Below are 16098 nucleotides of genomic sequence, written 5' to 3'. Positions count from 1 at the left end.
AAATACAATAAAACTTTCTTGATTTTTACTGAATGGTGAAGCATAAAATGTCGTACAAACAGGTATGATACTGCAAATTATATTTCCAAGTCAAAGTGGAAAAAACTGAAAAACAAATATTTTAGTAATTAACTTTCTCAACTCACAGTTCCTCGAGCCTAGAAGATTCTAGCCTTACCCACCACGGCACCGCCGGGAGTTGTCCCTCCATCATGTCGTGATGTGAAGCACGGAATCCCACTGTGAGTCCTTCAGCTGGGAGCAGTATTTCGTTTTACTCAGTTTCATGATGGAAAACAGCTGTTCACAAATGTAGGTGCTCCCGAACATGGACAGAATCTTCGCACAGTGGTTTCTGTATTTCGGGTAGCTGCTCCAGAGGTATTTGTAGAATTCCGGTATTCCCACCTTGTCGTATTTCGTCTTCAGCACCGTGTTGCACTGCAGGTCGATGACTTCCATCTGCAGCTCCTCGCGCACGCTGTCGATCTTCACGGAGAACGGAGAGCTGAACAGCGTCAGCTCGCTCTCGCACAGTTTGAAATCAGACAGCCTCTTCTGGAACTCAGTCTTTAGTTCCACAATCTTGGGAATGTAGTTCAGGCCATCGCTTTCGTTTCTGGAAACTGATTTCAGGGTGGGAAAGTGGGCCAGATTATTCCTTGCCAAATGGGTCTCCCACAGGCACAGTTTGGCCAGGAACGCCCGAATCAGGTCGTACATTTGCGTAACGATTTGGGAATGCCCTTGGAGAGAGATGCTCAAAGTGTTCAGGTGCATCGTCATGTCCACCAAGAAGGCCAAGTCCCTGACCCAATCTTTGGAGCTCAGCTCAGGCAGGGGCTTTCCTCTGGATGACATGAAGCAGTCAATTTCTTCCAACGACTCGAAAAATCTCTTCAGCACCAGCCCACGGCTGAGCCACTTAATCTCCGTGTAGTACAAGAGGCTGCCGTACTGGCTGTCCAGCTCATAGAGCAAGGTGGTGAACTCGCTGTGGTTCAGCCCCCGGGAGCAGATCCAGTTCACAGAGTTCACCACCACGTCCATGACGTGGGCCATCTTGAGCTTCTGGGCGCACAGGGATTCCGGGTGAATGATGCAACACACGGACTTCAGTTCTGAGCCCTTGCAGAACATCGCCACCCTGGACTTCAGTTTTGTGACAAGCCCATTACTGGCATCGACCATCGCAGGAGTGCCAGTGGAGGCCACGCTTACCAATTTGGACCAGTCGATATTGAACTTTTTCAGGCTTTTCTCAACACGCAAAAATATCTCATTGCCAGATTTTGTACCGGTCATGGGCACCGTGTCCAGAAGTTCTTCGGACACATCAAAATTCTCATCGACACCACGGATGAATATGGCCAACTGGGTGGTATTATTTATATCCGTGATCTCATCAATTGCAATAGAATACGCCACAAATGACCTGATTTTCTCACGTAACTTCTCCCATAAGTTCCCAGCCACGTCTTCTACAGGCTGCACGGCAGCATGTTCCGTTGGAGTCACGTTTGCAAGCACTTGTTTTTGTTCGGGACACTCAATTTCTGATGACCCTAAGAGATACTTTCTGAGCCCTTTTTTTAACTCATGAAGCTTCTCATCGCGCATCTTTTCGGTATACTGGTCGTAGTGCTTGCTGTGGTTGGTCTGGTAATGACGCCTCAGGTTGTATTCCTTGGACACAGACATGCTCTGTTTGCATATTAAACATGTCGGAATATTCTGCACTTCCACGAAGAAATATGCTCTCTCCCACTTTTCTTGAAACACACGGCCCTCTTGGTCTATCTTTCGTTTTCCCACTTTTCACAGAGACATGGAGACAAGAAATATTTTACTTTTCTCTTAATTCTACTATTAGAAAAACAATAACAGCAAACGTATGATGATGAACACGAGGGCTAAAGTGGCTGGGGCGGGGTGGGTGCGGGTAACAGTGGGGCAGCCCACCCTGCAGAGGGGGATGAGGGACCCTCAGCTCCTGCAAACCACTGCCGTGAGGGACCCTGGGCCCACCGTGGCCAGATCTCCATGGCCAGATCTTCAGATTTCTAAAGAAAACCCAGAGATCGATTTTTATGAAAGAGTGCCTGGCTTTTCAATGTTGGGCACTAATCCCCATTTTAAAAAGATACATGAGCAAAACAAAGACATGTTCGGTGAGGGTCAGTGCGTAGCCGAGGTTGCTATGCCTGGCTTAGCCAGGAATGGTGTGATGGTATGTTTGCATTTTCTCATTTGATTTTCTCATTTGATTCCCAAGAAAACTTTGTGATAACAGACAGGAACGAGCACAGAAGGCATCTGACTGACCTACTGTGAGTCTCAAGTGACATGGGTGGCGGCCACAGCCCCGCACAGAACTCACCAGGCACTTCAATGTGTTAAAGTGCATTGAAGGAACCAGGCCGCCACGCAGGCAAGTAAGGGGCCTCCAGGGAACACGGATATAAAGGGAACTTTAAGGCAGGCAGGCACATCTGCAGGGACAGAGAGCCAGCGAGCGGCTCCCTGGGGCCAGGGTGGGAATAGGAAATGACCAAACACGGGGCAGGGACCTTTCGGGGGCTGATGAAAATGTTCTCACGTTAGATTGTGCTGACAGCTACACAACTCTGTAAACTGACTCAAAATCACTGAATTGTACACTTAACACAAACGGATTTTATGGTATGTACGTGATGCCTCAAGGATGCTATTAAAAATATTTTAGAAAATCATTTAGCAACCAGATATATTTACGGATAATAGTCGAACATTTGAAAAGAACACTTTAGTTTTCAAACTTTAAACGAGGAGGCTCCCTGGTGACTCGTGCTCTTGAGAACACCTTCCATCTTGCCCCCTCCCCCCCGCCCCCACGGGATGCCGGGTTATTTGCAAGGGCTCCAGGGAAGACATTGAAAATATGTAACGAGCCGAGTGGCCTGGGCGACAGACGTCACCCTCAGCGCTGGAGGGGGTCTGAGAGCCCCTGCTGTGCCAGGAGGCCCCTTTTGCCTGAGAACCGTGGGGAGGTCGAGTCGGGGCTGGGGGTGCTGGGGCGGGGCTGGCTTGGCCAGGCAGGCCGTTTGCCAGCTCACACGGAGGCGTTCAGTGCAGTGACCTTGAGTGCAGCTGGGCGGGTGGCCGAGGGGGAGCCCCCGCCATAAAGGACACCCGAGTAAGCGTGCTACGTCACACGCCACACGCGTGGTGCGATGCGCATCAAGCTCCATCAAACTTGCATGAGAAAAAACCCAGGTAATAAAACTCAAGCCACAGAATTCTAGAACTTTATGACATGCAGGGAAAAATAAAGTACCCATCAAAAGCCGCACGCTTTGCTCTAAGGCTCAGGACTTAAGAAGCAAGGAGACCACGGTGAGTGCCCACGGGGGCACTTCGCACAGCACAACGGTGCTGGAACGTTCTTCTCACCACACGGAATACTCACCATTACTAAGCTCGAGTCCTGGAAGCGGTCTGAAGAGAAAGAGACATTGGTAAATGCATCAAAGCTCACGCTTCCTCCCTTCTCTCTGTTTGTGCCCTCTCGGCAGTATCACCTCTCCGTCCACTGAGTTCTAGGGGACAAGCTCTGCCAAGCGTCAATTCTGTGCTAAGCGCAATGGGAGCTGAAACGGGGACAGCTGCCCACGATCACCAAGAAACAGGAACAAGGACACAACGTGCAGCAGCAGAAGACAATGAAATGAGGGTGAGAAGCAACACAGCCCAGTAGTTAACTCGGGGACCCCACGGCCACCTCCTGGGGCAGAAATCCCTGGGCTGACACTTGCCTACCTGGGCAAGTTACGAGCTCCAGATTCCTTCTGACGACCAAGCAGGGGAACTCTCACTTACCTGATGACTGTGAATTTGATAAACTCTGCTGCATCCAAGATCCTCCGCATGGAGCTGATTTCCAGGTACCCAGGGGCTTTGAACACCACCCCCGGGGGCATGCCGTCGACCACCACACAGCCGGGGTTGAATGTGATTTTCCGGTAGGGAACTTTCACCGGGAAGTCCACACCAATTGCTTCACCTGTGACAAGACGAGCAGCATGAAACCAGCTGGGTTTGCCACTCACCCTTCCCAAACCACGCTTTATCTTTAACGTCAGGATTTTAAAGTCATCCTCGTCCGATGACAATACTGGTGATCAGCCATCGTTGCTTTACTTTCCAGCGGTTATGATGCGTGAACGTAATTTTATTGACTTTGACATTGGCGTGGGTAGTGTGGCAGACTCAGTTTCTCCATCCATTTAATAGGAATTATCAGGGCACCTACCTGAAAGGTTCTTGGGAGGATTAAGTGATTAAACAGATGTCAAGCACACAAAGTAATACTCACCCACGATAAGAACTCAGTCAACAAAAATAGCTATTATTATTAACATTATTATATTAACAATTAGAGTGCTTCCACGTGACAGCTCTTCATAAAAATACACACCAAATAATTTTGATCATAGCTCTTTCACAAAAAGATCAATTTCTTATAAGACAATGTATTCTTTTAAAAAGGAGCATTTCGGCCCAAGGGGTGGGGGGGGGGGCGGGTGCCCGGGCTGGGGAGGCAGCCGTCTCCCTGGGCCCGCCCGGGCGGCTGCCTCCGAGACGCTGCTGCCACCACGGTCTGCCGGGGGCCTCTTCCGAGCCCACCCGGCCCTGCAGGAAAGAGCCAGACTTCCCAGGGTCAGTCTGTCCAACGAGTGGGACGCCAGGGCCTTCTGTGACCTCCCCAAAGGAAGGCTCCGTCTCCATTCTGGGTTCTAATGGTGCCACCACTTGTCACATTGTGGTCCTGAGGCACACAGGTAATGGGGCTACCTGCCTGACACATTGTGACGGAACCGACACCAAAGCTGAGGTGCCCTTGACCATGAACTCCATAAAATCCTTTTCCAGCCACGCTCAACGTGGAAGGTTGGAAGTGCACCTTGTGGGAGGCTTCAGTGACAATAGGCAGTTGTCACAAAAACTTACTTATCAACCTCTTAGTGAATTTGACGGACAAGAAGATGACATTCACTTAGTGATGTTATGCGTGACAGAATTAAATGGGAAGAAAATGAAAACCGCTTTCCAGTAACTTATGGTACTGCCGCTACAGCTCTAATCAGCTGCAGAGACTTACAGAGCCTCCTTTCAGGTCCAGGTCCAGAGCAGGAGCTGCTCCGGCTTTCACAGGAGGACCGATGATTAGCTACGGTGCAAAGACAGAGCAGCTTCGCAGAGGACCGTTTCCCTGGGTGCCATTTCCACATGGGGATTTCTGCTTGCAGCAAGGTGATAAGCAAATACTAGGGAACTTTTCCACTTCACCTTTGGCCAAGCACCCTCCTCCCCCGCCCCACTTTTTGAATATATTAGATCTACCTTGACGTTTTTTATTTTTTATTTTTTTATTTTTTTATTTTATTTTTTTTTTTTGAGACAGAGTGTCGCTTTGTTGCCCAGGCTAGAGTGAGTGCCGTGGCGTCAGCCTAGCTCACAGCAACCTCAAACGCCTGGGCTTAAGCAATCCTACTGCCTCAGCCTCCCGAGTAGCTGGGACTACAGGCATGCGCCACCATGCCCGGCTATTTTTTTTTTTCTATATATATTTTAGTTGGCCAGATAATTTCTTTCTATTTTTAGTAGAGACGAGGTCTCGCTCATTGCTCAGGCTGGTCTCGAACTCCTGACCTTGAGCGATCCACCCGCCTCGGCCTCCCAGAGTGCTAGGATTACAGGCGTGAGCCACCGCGCCCGGCCAACCTTGACGTTTTTTAAAAAACACCCGTCTTAAACTAACACAGTTTCTTGGAAATAAGCTCTACTCTACAAAAAAATGAAGACGGTGGCTTATGGGGAAAAAATCTCTTCTCCAGGAAGCTAAGAATAGGAATTACCAAAGGAAGCAACTTTTTGGCACGACAAAGACCACTGGTGGGGGCTGGAGAGAATATGGATTCGGAACCCACATCCGTTGAGTCTTAGGTCTCCTTCCTTACTCGGTGTCTTGCAAATGACTTTCAAAATAAAATCTTATTTTGGCAAAAATAAAAGTATTTCAGGTCTATAAATTGTGGATATGTAACAATATAAAAACTTACCAAATTTTCGGCTAAAGAGGTCATTGACTTGTTCTCTTAGCTGTTTAATCTTTTCAATGCTTGATAATCTTTCCTTTTCATTGTCTAAGAACAAATAAATAAATAAACAACCAGGGTTATTAATGGGTTTTCTCCTAAGAAAGCTGTTGGAGGAAATGCCTGTTAGCACTAAAGAAAGCACCTTACCTGACTTGTTCAGTTTACTTGAGCAATAATTAAGCATTTTAGAAATTTGTAAATGGAAGCCATCATAGGTAATAGAGAATTTTCCAAATTATAACCCTATGTAAATCATTGAATTGCACACTTAACACAAGCTTTTAGGGGGCATTGACTTTTAGGGAACATTTTCAATATCATGCAACACAACAATGGCCACTTTCACCATGATTCTTCAACATTATCATAGAAATCATAGCCAATGAAATATGACAAGTAAAAGGAATAAGATGTACTAGGATTAGAAGGGAATATTTTTTTAATACTTTAAATTTTTCTTTAATTTTGAATAACTAATCACATGGTTCAAAATTCAAGGTATAAAACCGTGTGTAGAAACATCTCTCCCTGATCCCGATCTCAGCTCTCATTTTCTTTCATTGGAGGAAATGTGTTAATAGATTCTTTTGTATCTTTCCAGATATATTTTACATACACATATTCAGAAAAGAAGATTATTTAATGATGGACAGCAAATAAATTTCACCTCTGTGGCCAATTCCAATTCAACAGTAGCTGGTACTTAAAATTTCCTGCCCTGAGATGGATTTTCCAGGTAATGCCCAAGGCTTGGCCAGCAGAAGCAATGTTTGTGATTAATGATGTCAGTTATGAGCAAGATACTAGGTGGGGGCCACCTGCAGCGTATTTTATATTCCTGAGTTGTCCGAGTAGAATAAGCAAAACACAATAGTTATAAGAGACTAACCTGTGCCATAAAATGGTTGAGATGAAATGAAAAATATAAAGTCAGTTATCATAAAGCCAAATAAACATCCATACCTGGAACTGCCACCTGAACGATGTTAAGATCTTCAACACCTGATGCAGAATTTGTAATGTTGGGTGAATTTGTGTTTCCTTAAAACAGAAACTGAAGTTTAGAATTTACAGAAAATAAGGCCAACTCTCTTCTAAAAATGTCAAAGTGTCACTTTGATCAGAAGCCCAGACTGAACGTTTTGAAATGCAGAGGACACTGTGTTGCAGGCTGACAAGGTGGCATCGCTTGACACTTGAGTCTCTGCAGTCCAGTGCTGATGTCAAAGGGAAGGAAGTGCACAGTGACTTTTATTTCACTCTCAGCCCCTAGTAAATGCTTTAGTTAAGTCTAATTTTATTTTAAAAGAAGGGTGTTAGGCCGGGCGCGGTGGCTCACACCTGTAATCCTAGCACTCTGGGAGGCCGAGGCGGGAGGATCACTTCAGCTCAGGAGTTTCAGACCACCCTGTGCAAGAGTGAGACCCCGTCTCTACAAAAAACAGAAAGAATTAGCCGGGCGTGGTGCTGTGCACCTGTAGTCCCAGCTACTCGGGAGGCTGAGGCAGGATGACCTCTTGAGCCCAGGAACTTGAGGTTGCTGTGAGCTAGGCTGACACCACGGCACTCTAGCCCAGGCAACAGAGCGAGACTCTGTCTCAAAAAAAAAACCCAAAAAATAAAAAAAATAAAAGAAGGGTGTTAAAATTATATTTCCTTTGTTGTTATTCTCAATGTAAAGGGGGAAAAAAGGAAGTAAGATATATAAACATGTCCTAGAGGACATTTAAAAAGCAGACATCCTAAGAAAAATGATTTAATGGACACAGTCAAGGAAAGGCCCAGACATGGTTAAATATTAATAGTGAAAGCATGGCTGACGTTATCATGTTTTCTGGTCACATGATAAACACGATATTCACTTAAGTTATGTGTGAAAAATATAAATGAGCCTGCCCTGCCCTCTCCGAGGAGCTCAGCGCTCTGTCCGCACGTTCCGTGGAAGATCCAGCGTTGGGCGTTTGCTCGTCTGCAGGGCAGGGCAAGTCCTCAAGGGGACAAGAGCAGCCTTATTGTCAACAGAAGCCCTCAGGCTTTTCCTTGGTGCCATGCTGCTTCAAACATAGACTTTTTGGAGGAAACGTGGGAAAATTTATTCTTCTTGATCTTAAAATTACTCATTTTTCTGATGAAATCTAATCAATCCTGGAAAGTCTGGCTCTAACAACCAGGTTCGATATTAAGAGAGGACTGCCTAGCACTCTGGGAGGCCGAGGTGGGCGGATCGTTTGAGCTCAGGAGTTCGAGACCAGCCTGAGCAAGAGTGAGACCCCATCTCTACTAAAAATAGAAAGAAATTATATGGACAGCTAAAAATATATATAGAAAAAAATTAGCCGGGCATGGTGGTGCATGCCTGTAGTCCCAGCTACTCGGGAGGCTGAGACAGGAGGATCGCTTGAGCCCAGGAGTTTGAGGTTGCTGTGAGCTAGGCTGACGCCACGGCACTCACTCTAGCCTGGGCAACAGAGTGAGACTCTGTCTCAAAAAAAAAAAAAAAAAAAAAAGAGAGGACTGGAACTACTGCGGGGCTCCTTCGCCACTATGAAGTACGGAAAACGCTGCAGGACACTTAACACTCAGCCTCCAAAACACCCAGAGCCAAATTCAGGTCATCGAAACCAATTAACAGACAGTGCCAGAGAATGTTCAGATGTTTGTATTTCTGACATAACCAAAGTGCTTATGTTTTATCATTAAAACTAATTCTTCAAAATACAAAAATCTGTCACAAATGACACCCAAGCACAATGTCACTTTTTAAATGGGTCAAATCCAATTATAATTACTGCATAAAAGTTAGCAGTTAATCTATTAATTACCCTGTACATTTCAAATAAATGGATGGTACTTTGTATCAATGGGTTTAAGTGGTTTTTTTTTGTTGTTTTGTTTTTTTTAACACGGAGTCTCGCTGTATTGCCCATCCTGGAGTGCCACCATGCCAGGCTAATTTCTTTCTATGTTTTAGTAGAGACGGCGGTCTCGCTCTTGCTCGGGCTCGTCTTGAACTCCTGAGCTCTAGTTATCCTCCCTCTTTCTTCTGGTGTGGGGCTTTCCTCTGGGGTGATGGAAATGTTTTGGAACTAGACAGAGGTGACAGTTGTACAACACCGGGAATGTACGAAATGCCACGGAATTGCTCACTTTGAAATGGTGGTTTTTTTTTTTTTTTTCCGCTCTTGCTCAGTTGGTCTTGAACTCCTGACCTTGAGCGATCCTCCCGCCTCGGCCTCCCAGAGTGCTGGGATTACAGGCGTGAGCCACCGCGCCTGGCCTCTTGTTGTTTTTAAGTAGAAGAAAAATAATAAAATGCAGAGATGAAGGTGAAACGGAGCAGCACAAATCCAAGAGACACTTCGGAGGTCATGGGAAGGGGCACAGAGGGTCGCAACAAGACAAGTGAATGAAATGAAATAAATATAAAAAAAGAGAGAAAAGGATCTGAACAAAGGCAGCAGAAATAGAGGATATGAGAAGGAGATACACCGTATGTTTATTTATTTTTTTAATTCAGCTGTCTGCAAGCCAAGTTTATTTGGATTCCTTATGGAAGAAAACAGTGCTGATGAAACAAAACAATTTGGGAAAATTTTCCTAAAAGGAGTCTTCCTACTGAAAGGGCATCAGTGCCTGGAAAATTGACCCATTTCCATTAATACCAACATTAGGGCTTCAGCAGAAAGGAAAAAAAATTTTGTCATTTTTAAGGGATTAAAAATCTGGTTGGCCTCAAATTTCTCTACAACAATCTTCAACCCCCAATGATAATATAATTAAATTTATCAGATACACACAAAATATGAGTGAAGGATTTTTATATCTAATGAAATTCTCCTTCTAGCAAAAAGACTACAGACCAATCAAGAGTACACACGTCACGGCATGTTCTCCCAGTGAGCTCTTCCAGAGGAAATGACTAGAAAATGCACATTACCAGAACAAGAGATCAGTTGGGAAAACACAGCAAGAGGACCGGCAGTGAACATGCCATGTTTAGAACTAAGACTGAAACTAGCATGGGAAGTAGAATGACAGACACAATGTAAATGCTGAATGTCAGTGACTCAAACTTTAAGGCACACACGAATCCCCTAGGGAGCTTGTCCCTACTGAAAAATGAGGTCTGAGTAAGGCCTGAGATTCTGTATGAAATGGTTGATTTTATGTCGCGTGAATTTGACCTCAATAAAACAATTTTTAACGTACTTCAAGGATTTCCTTTTGTGGAAGTTAAAGGGAAAAAAAAAAAATCTCAAGTGTGACCGATGGCTCAGAAGGATGGTCCAAAATCAAGAGCACCGGAGGCCACACTGACACCTGGGGAGGACCCAAACCGGGCCACGTAAATGCCGTGTTTTATCCACAACCTACTCAGCTCTCCTGACTTCAAGTGCAGATGAATTGGCACGATCCGTCCTCACTAACGGGAAATCCATCTGGAAATACGCGGCCTCCTGCTGTGGGTCTGCGACATCATCCCGGACAGGAGGCCACGTGTCTGTGCTCTGCGACGTGACAGCAGTGTCACACGATTTCCAACAAAGCCGCTGGAACCTGCAGAAGGGCTGTCTACTCACACAGGCCTGGTGGATTCCTGAATCTTCCCCACAAGTAACATAACATGCGCTCATTTATTCTGTCGTCTAAAACACCGGGCACCGGGCCCTGAGGGGAACATGGGCTGCTCTAGTCCCAGGTACACACGTGTCTGTTTCAATCTTTTCCCACAACAGCCCTTTTTATTACAGAGAGAATGAAAACCATACTCAGCTTTGGGCTGGGACAGTTTTGGCAACTAACCTTCGATTTTCACCTCGGCTTCCGGGTCCTCGCTTGTCTCTGAAGGGACCAGCTGAGAAGAATCTTGAAAAAGAAATTTCTAAGATGACACCCGTTATTAAGCATTCTCCTCATATTCCAGCGTTTCACTGCTCCGATACCAAAAAAGGAGCTTATCCTGGCATTTTAAATACATTTCATACATAATAAACATAATAGTGATTTTAATTTTATAAGAGATAATAGGATAATGAAAGATAATTTAAAAAGGATCCTCTTATAAGGGATGAAAGGAGAAATGGAAACTTTCAGATATTATCAAATAACACAGAGTCACCCACGTTAATGGACACAGAATCCTTCTATTTGGGGTAATGGGATTCATGTGGTCATGGTGTTTTCTTGTTGTCGTCAGCAATTACTGGGATTGAAAAAAAGCCGTTTGTTTCCGTTAACGGTTCCCCTCTTTTCTGCCAGTAACCCCAGCGGGACCCCAGCGGGACTCACGCTTGTTACATGGAAGCTCGATCAATTGTTCTGGTAGACAACAATTCTGACGTACACATTACATTCCACATACAGACAAGAAGTATAAATAAATCCTAGGCAGAATAAAGACAAACAAAATCCCTGCCTGGCTAGAGATGATCTCACCTAACTCTGGCTCATTTTAGGAAGATTTGCCAAAGGTTATATTAATTCTTAGTAAAGGAGAAAACCCTAGAACTCAAAACCAAGGTAGCTGTTTTGACCCTTGGAGCAAAATGGGTGAAGGTGCCTGGGACCTCTCTGGACTATTTTTGCAGCTTCTTGTGAATCTATAATTATTTCAGAATGGAAGTTAAAGAAAAAAACCAAACGGATTCAGCTCTATTGTAAATGGACTTCCCACTGTTCTAGGATAATAAAAGTATCTCCAAAAATAAATTATTTCCTTTCTTTCCTTCTCTTTTCTTCCTTCCTTCCTTCCTTTCTCTCTCTCCTCTCTTTCTTTCTTTCTTTTAGAGACAAGGTCTCTCTCTGTTGCCCAGGCTGGAGTATACTAGCATGATCATAGCTCACTGCAGTCTCGAACTTCTGGGCTCAAGTGATCCTTTTGCCTCAGCCTCCTGAGTAGCTGGACTACAGGTGTGCACCACCATGCCTGGCTAATTTTTAAATTTTTTTGTAGAGACTGGGTCTCACTATGTTGCCCAGGCTGGTCTCGAACTCCTCACCTTAAGGGATCCTCCACCTGGGCCTCCCAAAGCACTGAGATTACAGGTGTGAGCCGCTGGAAATAAACTTATTTCAAAAGCCAACATCCAACGGAGTAATTCTGACTCTACAACTGACTCCTACCTATATCCTACATAGGTCTTCTTCTTTCTAAACACTATTTATTTTAAATATGACCAAACAATAGCTAACAGGCCTCCTACAAATAATACCTACTATTAATATCTAGCAATATCTACTTCCCTTTACAAAGGGAAGTAAAATGATGTAAAAGAGGAACAGATTTAAGCTGAATTAGACATAATTTCCCTCCCCAACACCCCAAGAAATTCAGAGACTGAATTGAAGAAAAAGAAAACCAAAAATAAAGGGAAGAATCCCGTCCCATGCTACAGCTGGGTGAACCTCGAGCACGTTATGCTAAGTGAAGTAAGCCGGTCACAGAAAGACGAACACGGTAGGATTCTACTAGCATGTGTGTCTAAAGGTGTCAGTTTCACAGAAACAGAAAGCAGAATGGTGGTCGCCAGTGGCTGGGGACCGTGGGGAGAGGGGAAATTGCTGTTCAATGAGCAGAGAGTTTCAGATTTGCGAGATAAGTAACTTCTGAAGATCTGTTTTGCAACAATGTGAATGTACTTAATGCTACTGAACTGTATACTTAGAAATGGTTAAGATGACAAATTTAGGTTATATATTTCTTAACACATAAAAAAATCAAAATTAAATAATGAAAGAATCAATTTGTCTTCTTGGTTTAAAGCGAGTAGGTTCAAAATAACTAACTTTACGAGTGAAAAAACAATTCTAAGACTGGACTCTGTCTCACTATAGTCTTTCCCCTGGACAAAATCTATCAGAATTGTTTTTGGGTCAGAGGACTGAATAAATTACTACTAAAATTGACTATAGATCATCTCCTTGGAGAATGCTCTTGATTCAGAGGAAAAACCCGAAGTCATTTTGTACTACACTTGTTAGTATCTATCTAAGATATACAACTCCTAAAAGCAAGATCATTTTGCCCGTATACTGACAAAGTTGTTCCATGCCTCTAGGTTTGGAGAGGAACTCTCCTTCATTAATTTTATCTTGAACATACATAAATCACTTTAAGAATGCAGGCTTTATTCTCAAGATTTATATATGATGCTCAAGATTTATATATGAATGGAGGGAAGTATTATCACATTTTACTTCTAATTCAAGAATTTCCTAAAATACTCTTTAACTCTGTCCAAAAGAATTTTGGCATGCCACATCAAAAGACACAATGAAGTAAAGCAACAAACAGCACTAGTTCGAAGTCAACTTCTATATCCAGGTGCTTTAAGTAGAATCACTTACAGATCAGAAAAGTAAAAGCAGTGATAGGTCCCTTAATACTGTAAGTCAGGATGAGGACTTAACCAGTTTTCTAAGAAGGCAGGCATGCCAGGAAGTCACCTTCTTTATGTTTAAAAGGGTACGTTCTTTGCAAAATACTGTAAAGTTAAAAACAAAAAAGAAAGAGAGAAAGAGAAAATGCTTCATTTTTCTAACCTTCCACTGGTAATTCCATTTCTATTACTTCATTGCTTGTGGAAGAATGATGGCTTCCTGAAAGGAAAATAAACAATCCGTAACAGAGGGAGAAACACAAATTTTAAAAATTATTTAATATTAATACAATGTAAACAACTCAAGACCCACAAAACAATACACGTGAAATACTTCTTGAAATACAACTCAAATGATCTTTTCTTTACTTTTTCAGTTATTTTATCTCTTTTGGAAATTTTCAAACGTGCAAAAGCAGAGAGGTGATATAACGAATCCACGTGACCATCAACCCGTGCAGTCCTGTTTGATCTGCACCTACCCTGCCCCGCACCCACTAGGTGTTTCCAGGGAGTCCCAGCTATGGCGGAATTCCGCGGCGGATACTGCAGCACGCACCAGTCAACACCAGGACTTCCTTCAGCACCAGCACGATACCAGGACTGCTCCCCAAATCAACAGTAGTTCTTTACCCTCATCTAATATCTAGTCATTGTTCAAATCTCCCCAGTTGTCTCATAAATGTCTTCTATTAAAAAATGTTTCATTTGGAAATAGTTTTCAACTTACAGAAACGTTGCAAAAATAAAATAGCACAAAGATCCATATGCCCTCTGCCTAGATAAAACAACGGTAATATTTTAGCCCGTCTCCTTGGTAATCTGTATTTCCCTCCCTCTCTTTCTCATCCATCTATAGAGGTGTGTATATATATACTTCTGTATTTTTTTCTGAACCATTTGAGGGAAAGTTACACATTCCACGGCCTTTTATCTCAAAATACTTCAGTGACTGTTTCCTAAGAATAGGGACATTCCTTTACACAATCATAATAAAGCTTTAAAAATCAGGAACTGCGTATTCTAGGTTTGTCAGGGGCCCCAATGTCCTTGAGAGCTTTTCCCCTTTCAGTACGGGATCCGGTTTAGGGCCAGGTAGTGTTTCTGGTTCTCGCGTCTCTTTGGTCTCCTTTAATCTGGAACAGTTCTAAGTCTGTTTTGGTCTTTTACAGCATTGATGTTTTTTAAAACCAGAGGGTGACGTTAACCACCCTCCTTGGGCTTTCCCCCCATGGAATGTTCCTGATTTTCAGTTGGCCTGATGTTCCCTTGCCATTAGCTTCAGGCTTTGCATCCTGGGCCAGAACACCTGGGCCTAGATGATGTCGTGTCCTTCTCAGGACATCACATCTAGGGGGCCACGATGTCCATCTGTCCCCTGCTGGTCATGTGGATTTGATCACCTGGCCAAAGTGCTATATCATTTATCCACTGTATAACTACTGTTTTTTTCTCCCCTCTTGCAACTCACAAGCAGCTTGTGGGGAGAGAAACTTTAAGATCATGTAAATATTCTACTTTTCTAAATTCCTCTCTAGACTTAGCATCCACAGATGATCCCTGAGCGATCCCGTCTTTAAATGGTTGCAAAAAGAAGCTTCAACTCCCTCAGTCCCGCCGTCATCTGGCCTTCCGCTGGAGCAGCTGGTTTGTTCAAATCTACATCCCACCAAACCCACACATTGCACTTGGTTATGTCTCTTAAATCTCTTTTACTATAAAATAAGTTTCTCTCTCTCTCTCTTTTTTTTACTTGCCATTATTTGTCGAAGAAATTGGTTCCCTTGTCTCGCCGAGTATCTCACGTTCTGGATTTTACTGACTGCATCCTTGTGGTGGTGTTTTCACGTGCTCCCGTATTCCCCGTATTTCTTGCAAATTGCTGGGTAGCACTAGAGGCTGGATCTGACTTAGGTTTGGTTTTTGGGGGCAAGAACCTTGCCAAAGGCGGTGTGGCACATTTCCTACCGGATCCGGTCAGGAGGCACATGATGTCTAGTCACCTCTCTTCATGACCTTCACCAGAGGCCAGTGAGTTCAGGAACTGCCAGCCGGACCCGTTGGTGACAAAGTCCCCACGAGCCTTTTAGAGAATGGTCTTGGTGGCCACGGATGGTTATTGCCCAGATGCACTGTTTCACTAGGCGCTGTGAAATGGTGCCAGTTTATGACTTCTTATGCTTTCTTCCCCCCAATTCTTTAAGTGAAAAAAAGGGGGAGATCTAGCATCTATAATATTTTGCCAGGTAAAAGATTAAACCCAAATAAATACTGGTTTTATTATCAATGACTCTAACTGTTGTATAAAATTATTAATCAACATCTGTCAGGAACACACAAGCATTTCATTTATGTTTTTCTTGTATTTTTTTCCCTTATGATGTACAGACACGGACATTTAGATTCTGATAGGAAGTATTTTTTTTCCAATAAGTGACAAATAAACCGGTCACATTCTTGCTTTCCAGGCATACAGTGACCAGAATTGTGGCACTTAAATTCAGCTCCCGTTCCCACGACTTAAGTCAGAGCAGCCGAGGTCCTAGCAGGGGGCCCCTCACATACTGCAGGTTAGGAAA

The 16098-nt window shown here is 43.9% G+C and overlaps 1 protein-coding gene and 1 pseudogene across 2 annotated transcripts in view; one reads left to right on the top strand and one right to left on the bottom strand.

The window, feature by feature from the left end:
• Positions 1-50: 50 nt before the first annotated feature.
• LOC138394349 (general transcription factor II-I repeat domain-containing protein 2B) overlaps positions 51-16098 on the bottom strand; it is a 57399-nt gene continuing 41351 nt past the window's right edge. The window contains exons 10-16 of one of the 2 annotated variants that reach the window (XM_069486234.1): positions 13683-13739; positions 10944-11006; positions 7104-7181; positions 6102-6185; positions 3859-4042; positions 3449-3477; positions 51-1814 (exon numbers count right to left, since the gene is read on the bottom strand). In XM_069486234.1, coding sequence (XP_069342335.1) covers positions 211-1814; positions 3449-3477; positions 3859-4042; positions 6102-6185; positions 7104-7181; positions 10944-11006; positions 13683-13739 — 2099 coding nt within the window. In that variant the 3' untranslated portion in view covers positions 51-210. The remainder of the gene's footprint in view (positions 1815-3448; positions 3478-3858; positions 4043-6101; positions 6186-7103; positions 7182-10943; positions 11007-13682; positions 13740-16098) is intronic. The other variant, XM_069486235.1, reaches the window with a different exon arrangement.
• On the top strand, positions 742-5884 carry LOC138394351 (protein N-terminal asparagine amidohydrolase-like; annotated as a pseudogene).

This window comes from Eulemur rufifrons, chromosome 14, assembly GCF_041146395.1.
Source record: "Eulemur rufifrons isolate Redbay chromosome 14, OSU_ERuf_1, whole genome shotgun sequence".
NCBI classification, from domain to species: Eukaryota; Metazoa; Chordata; class Mammalia; order Primates; family Lemuridae; genus Eulemur; species Eulemur rufifrons.
This window is presented reverse-complemented; position numbering and strand designations above follow the sequence as displayed.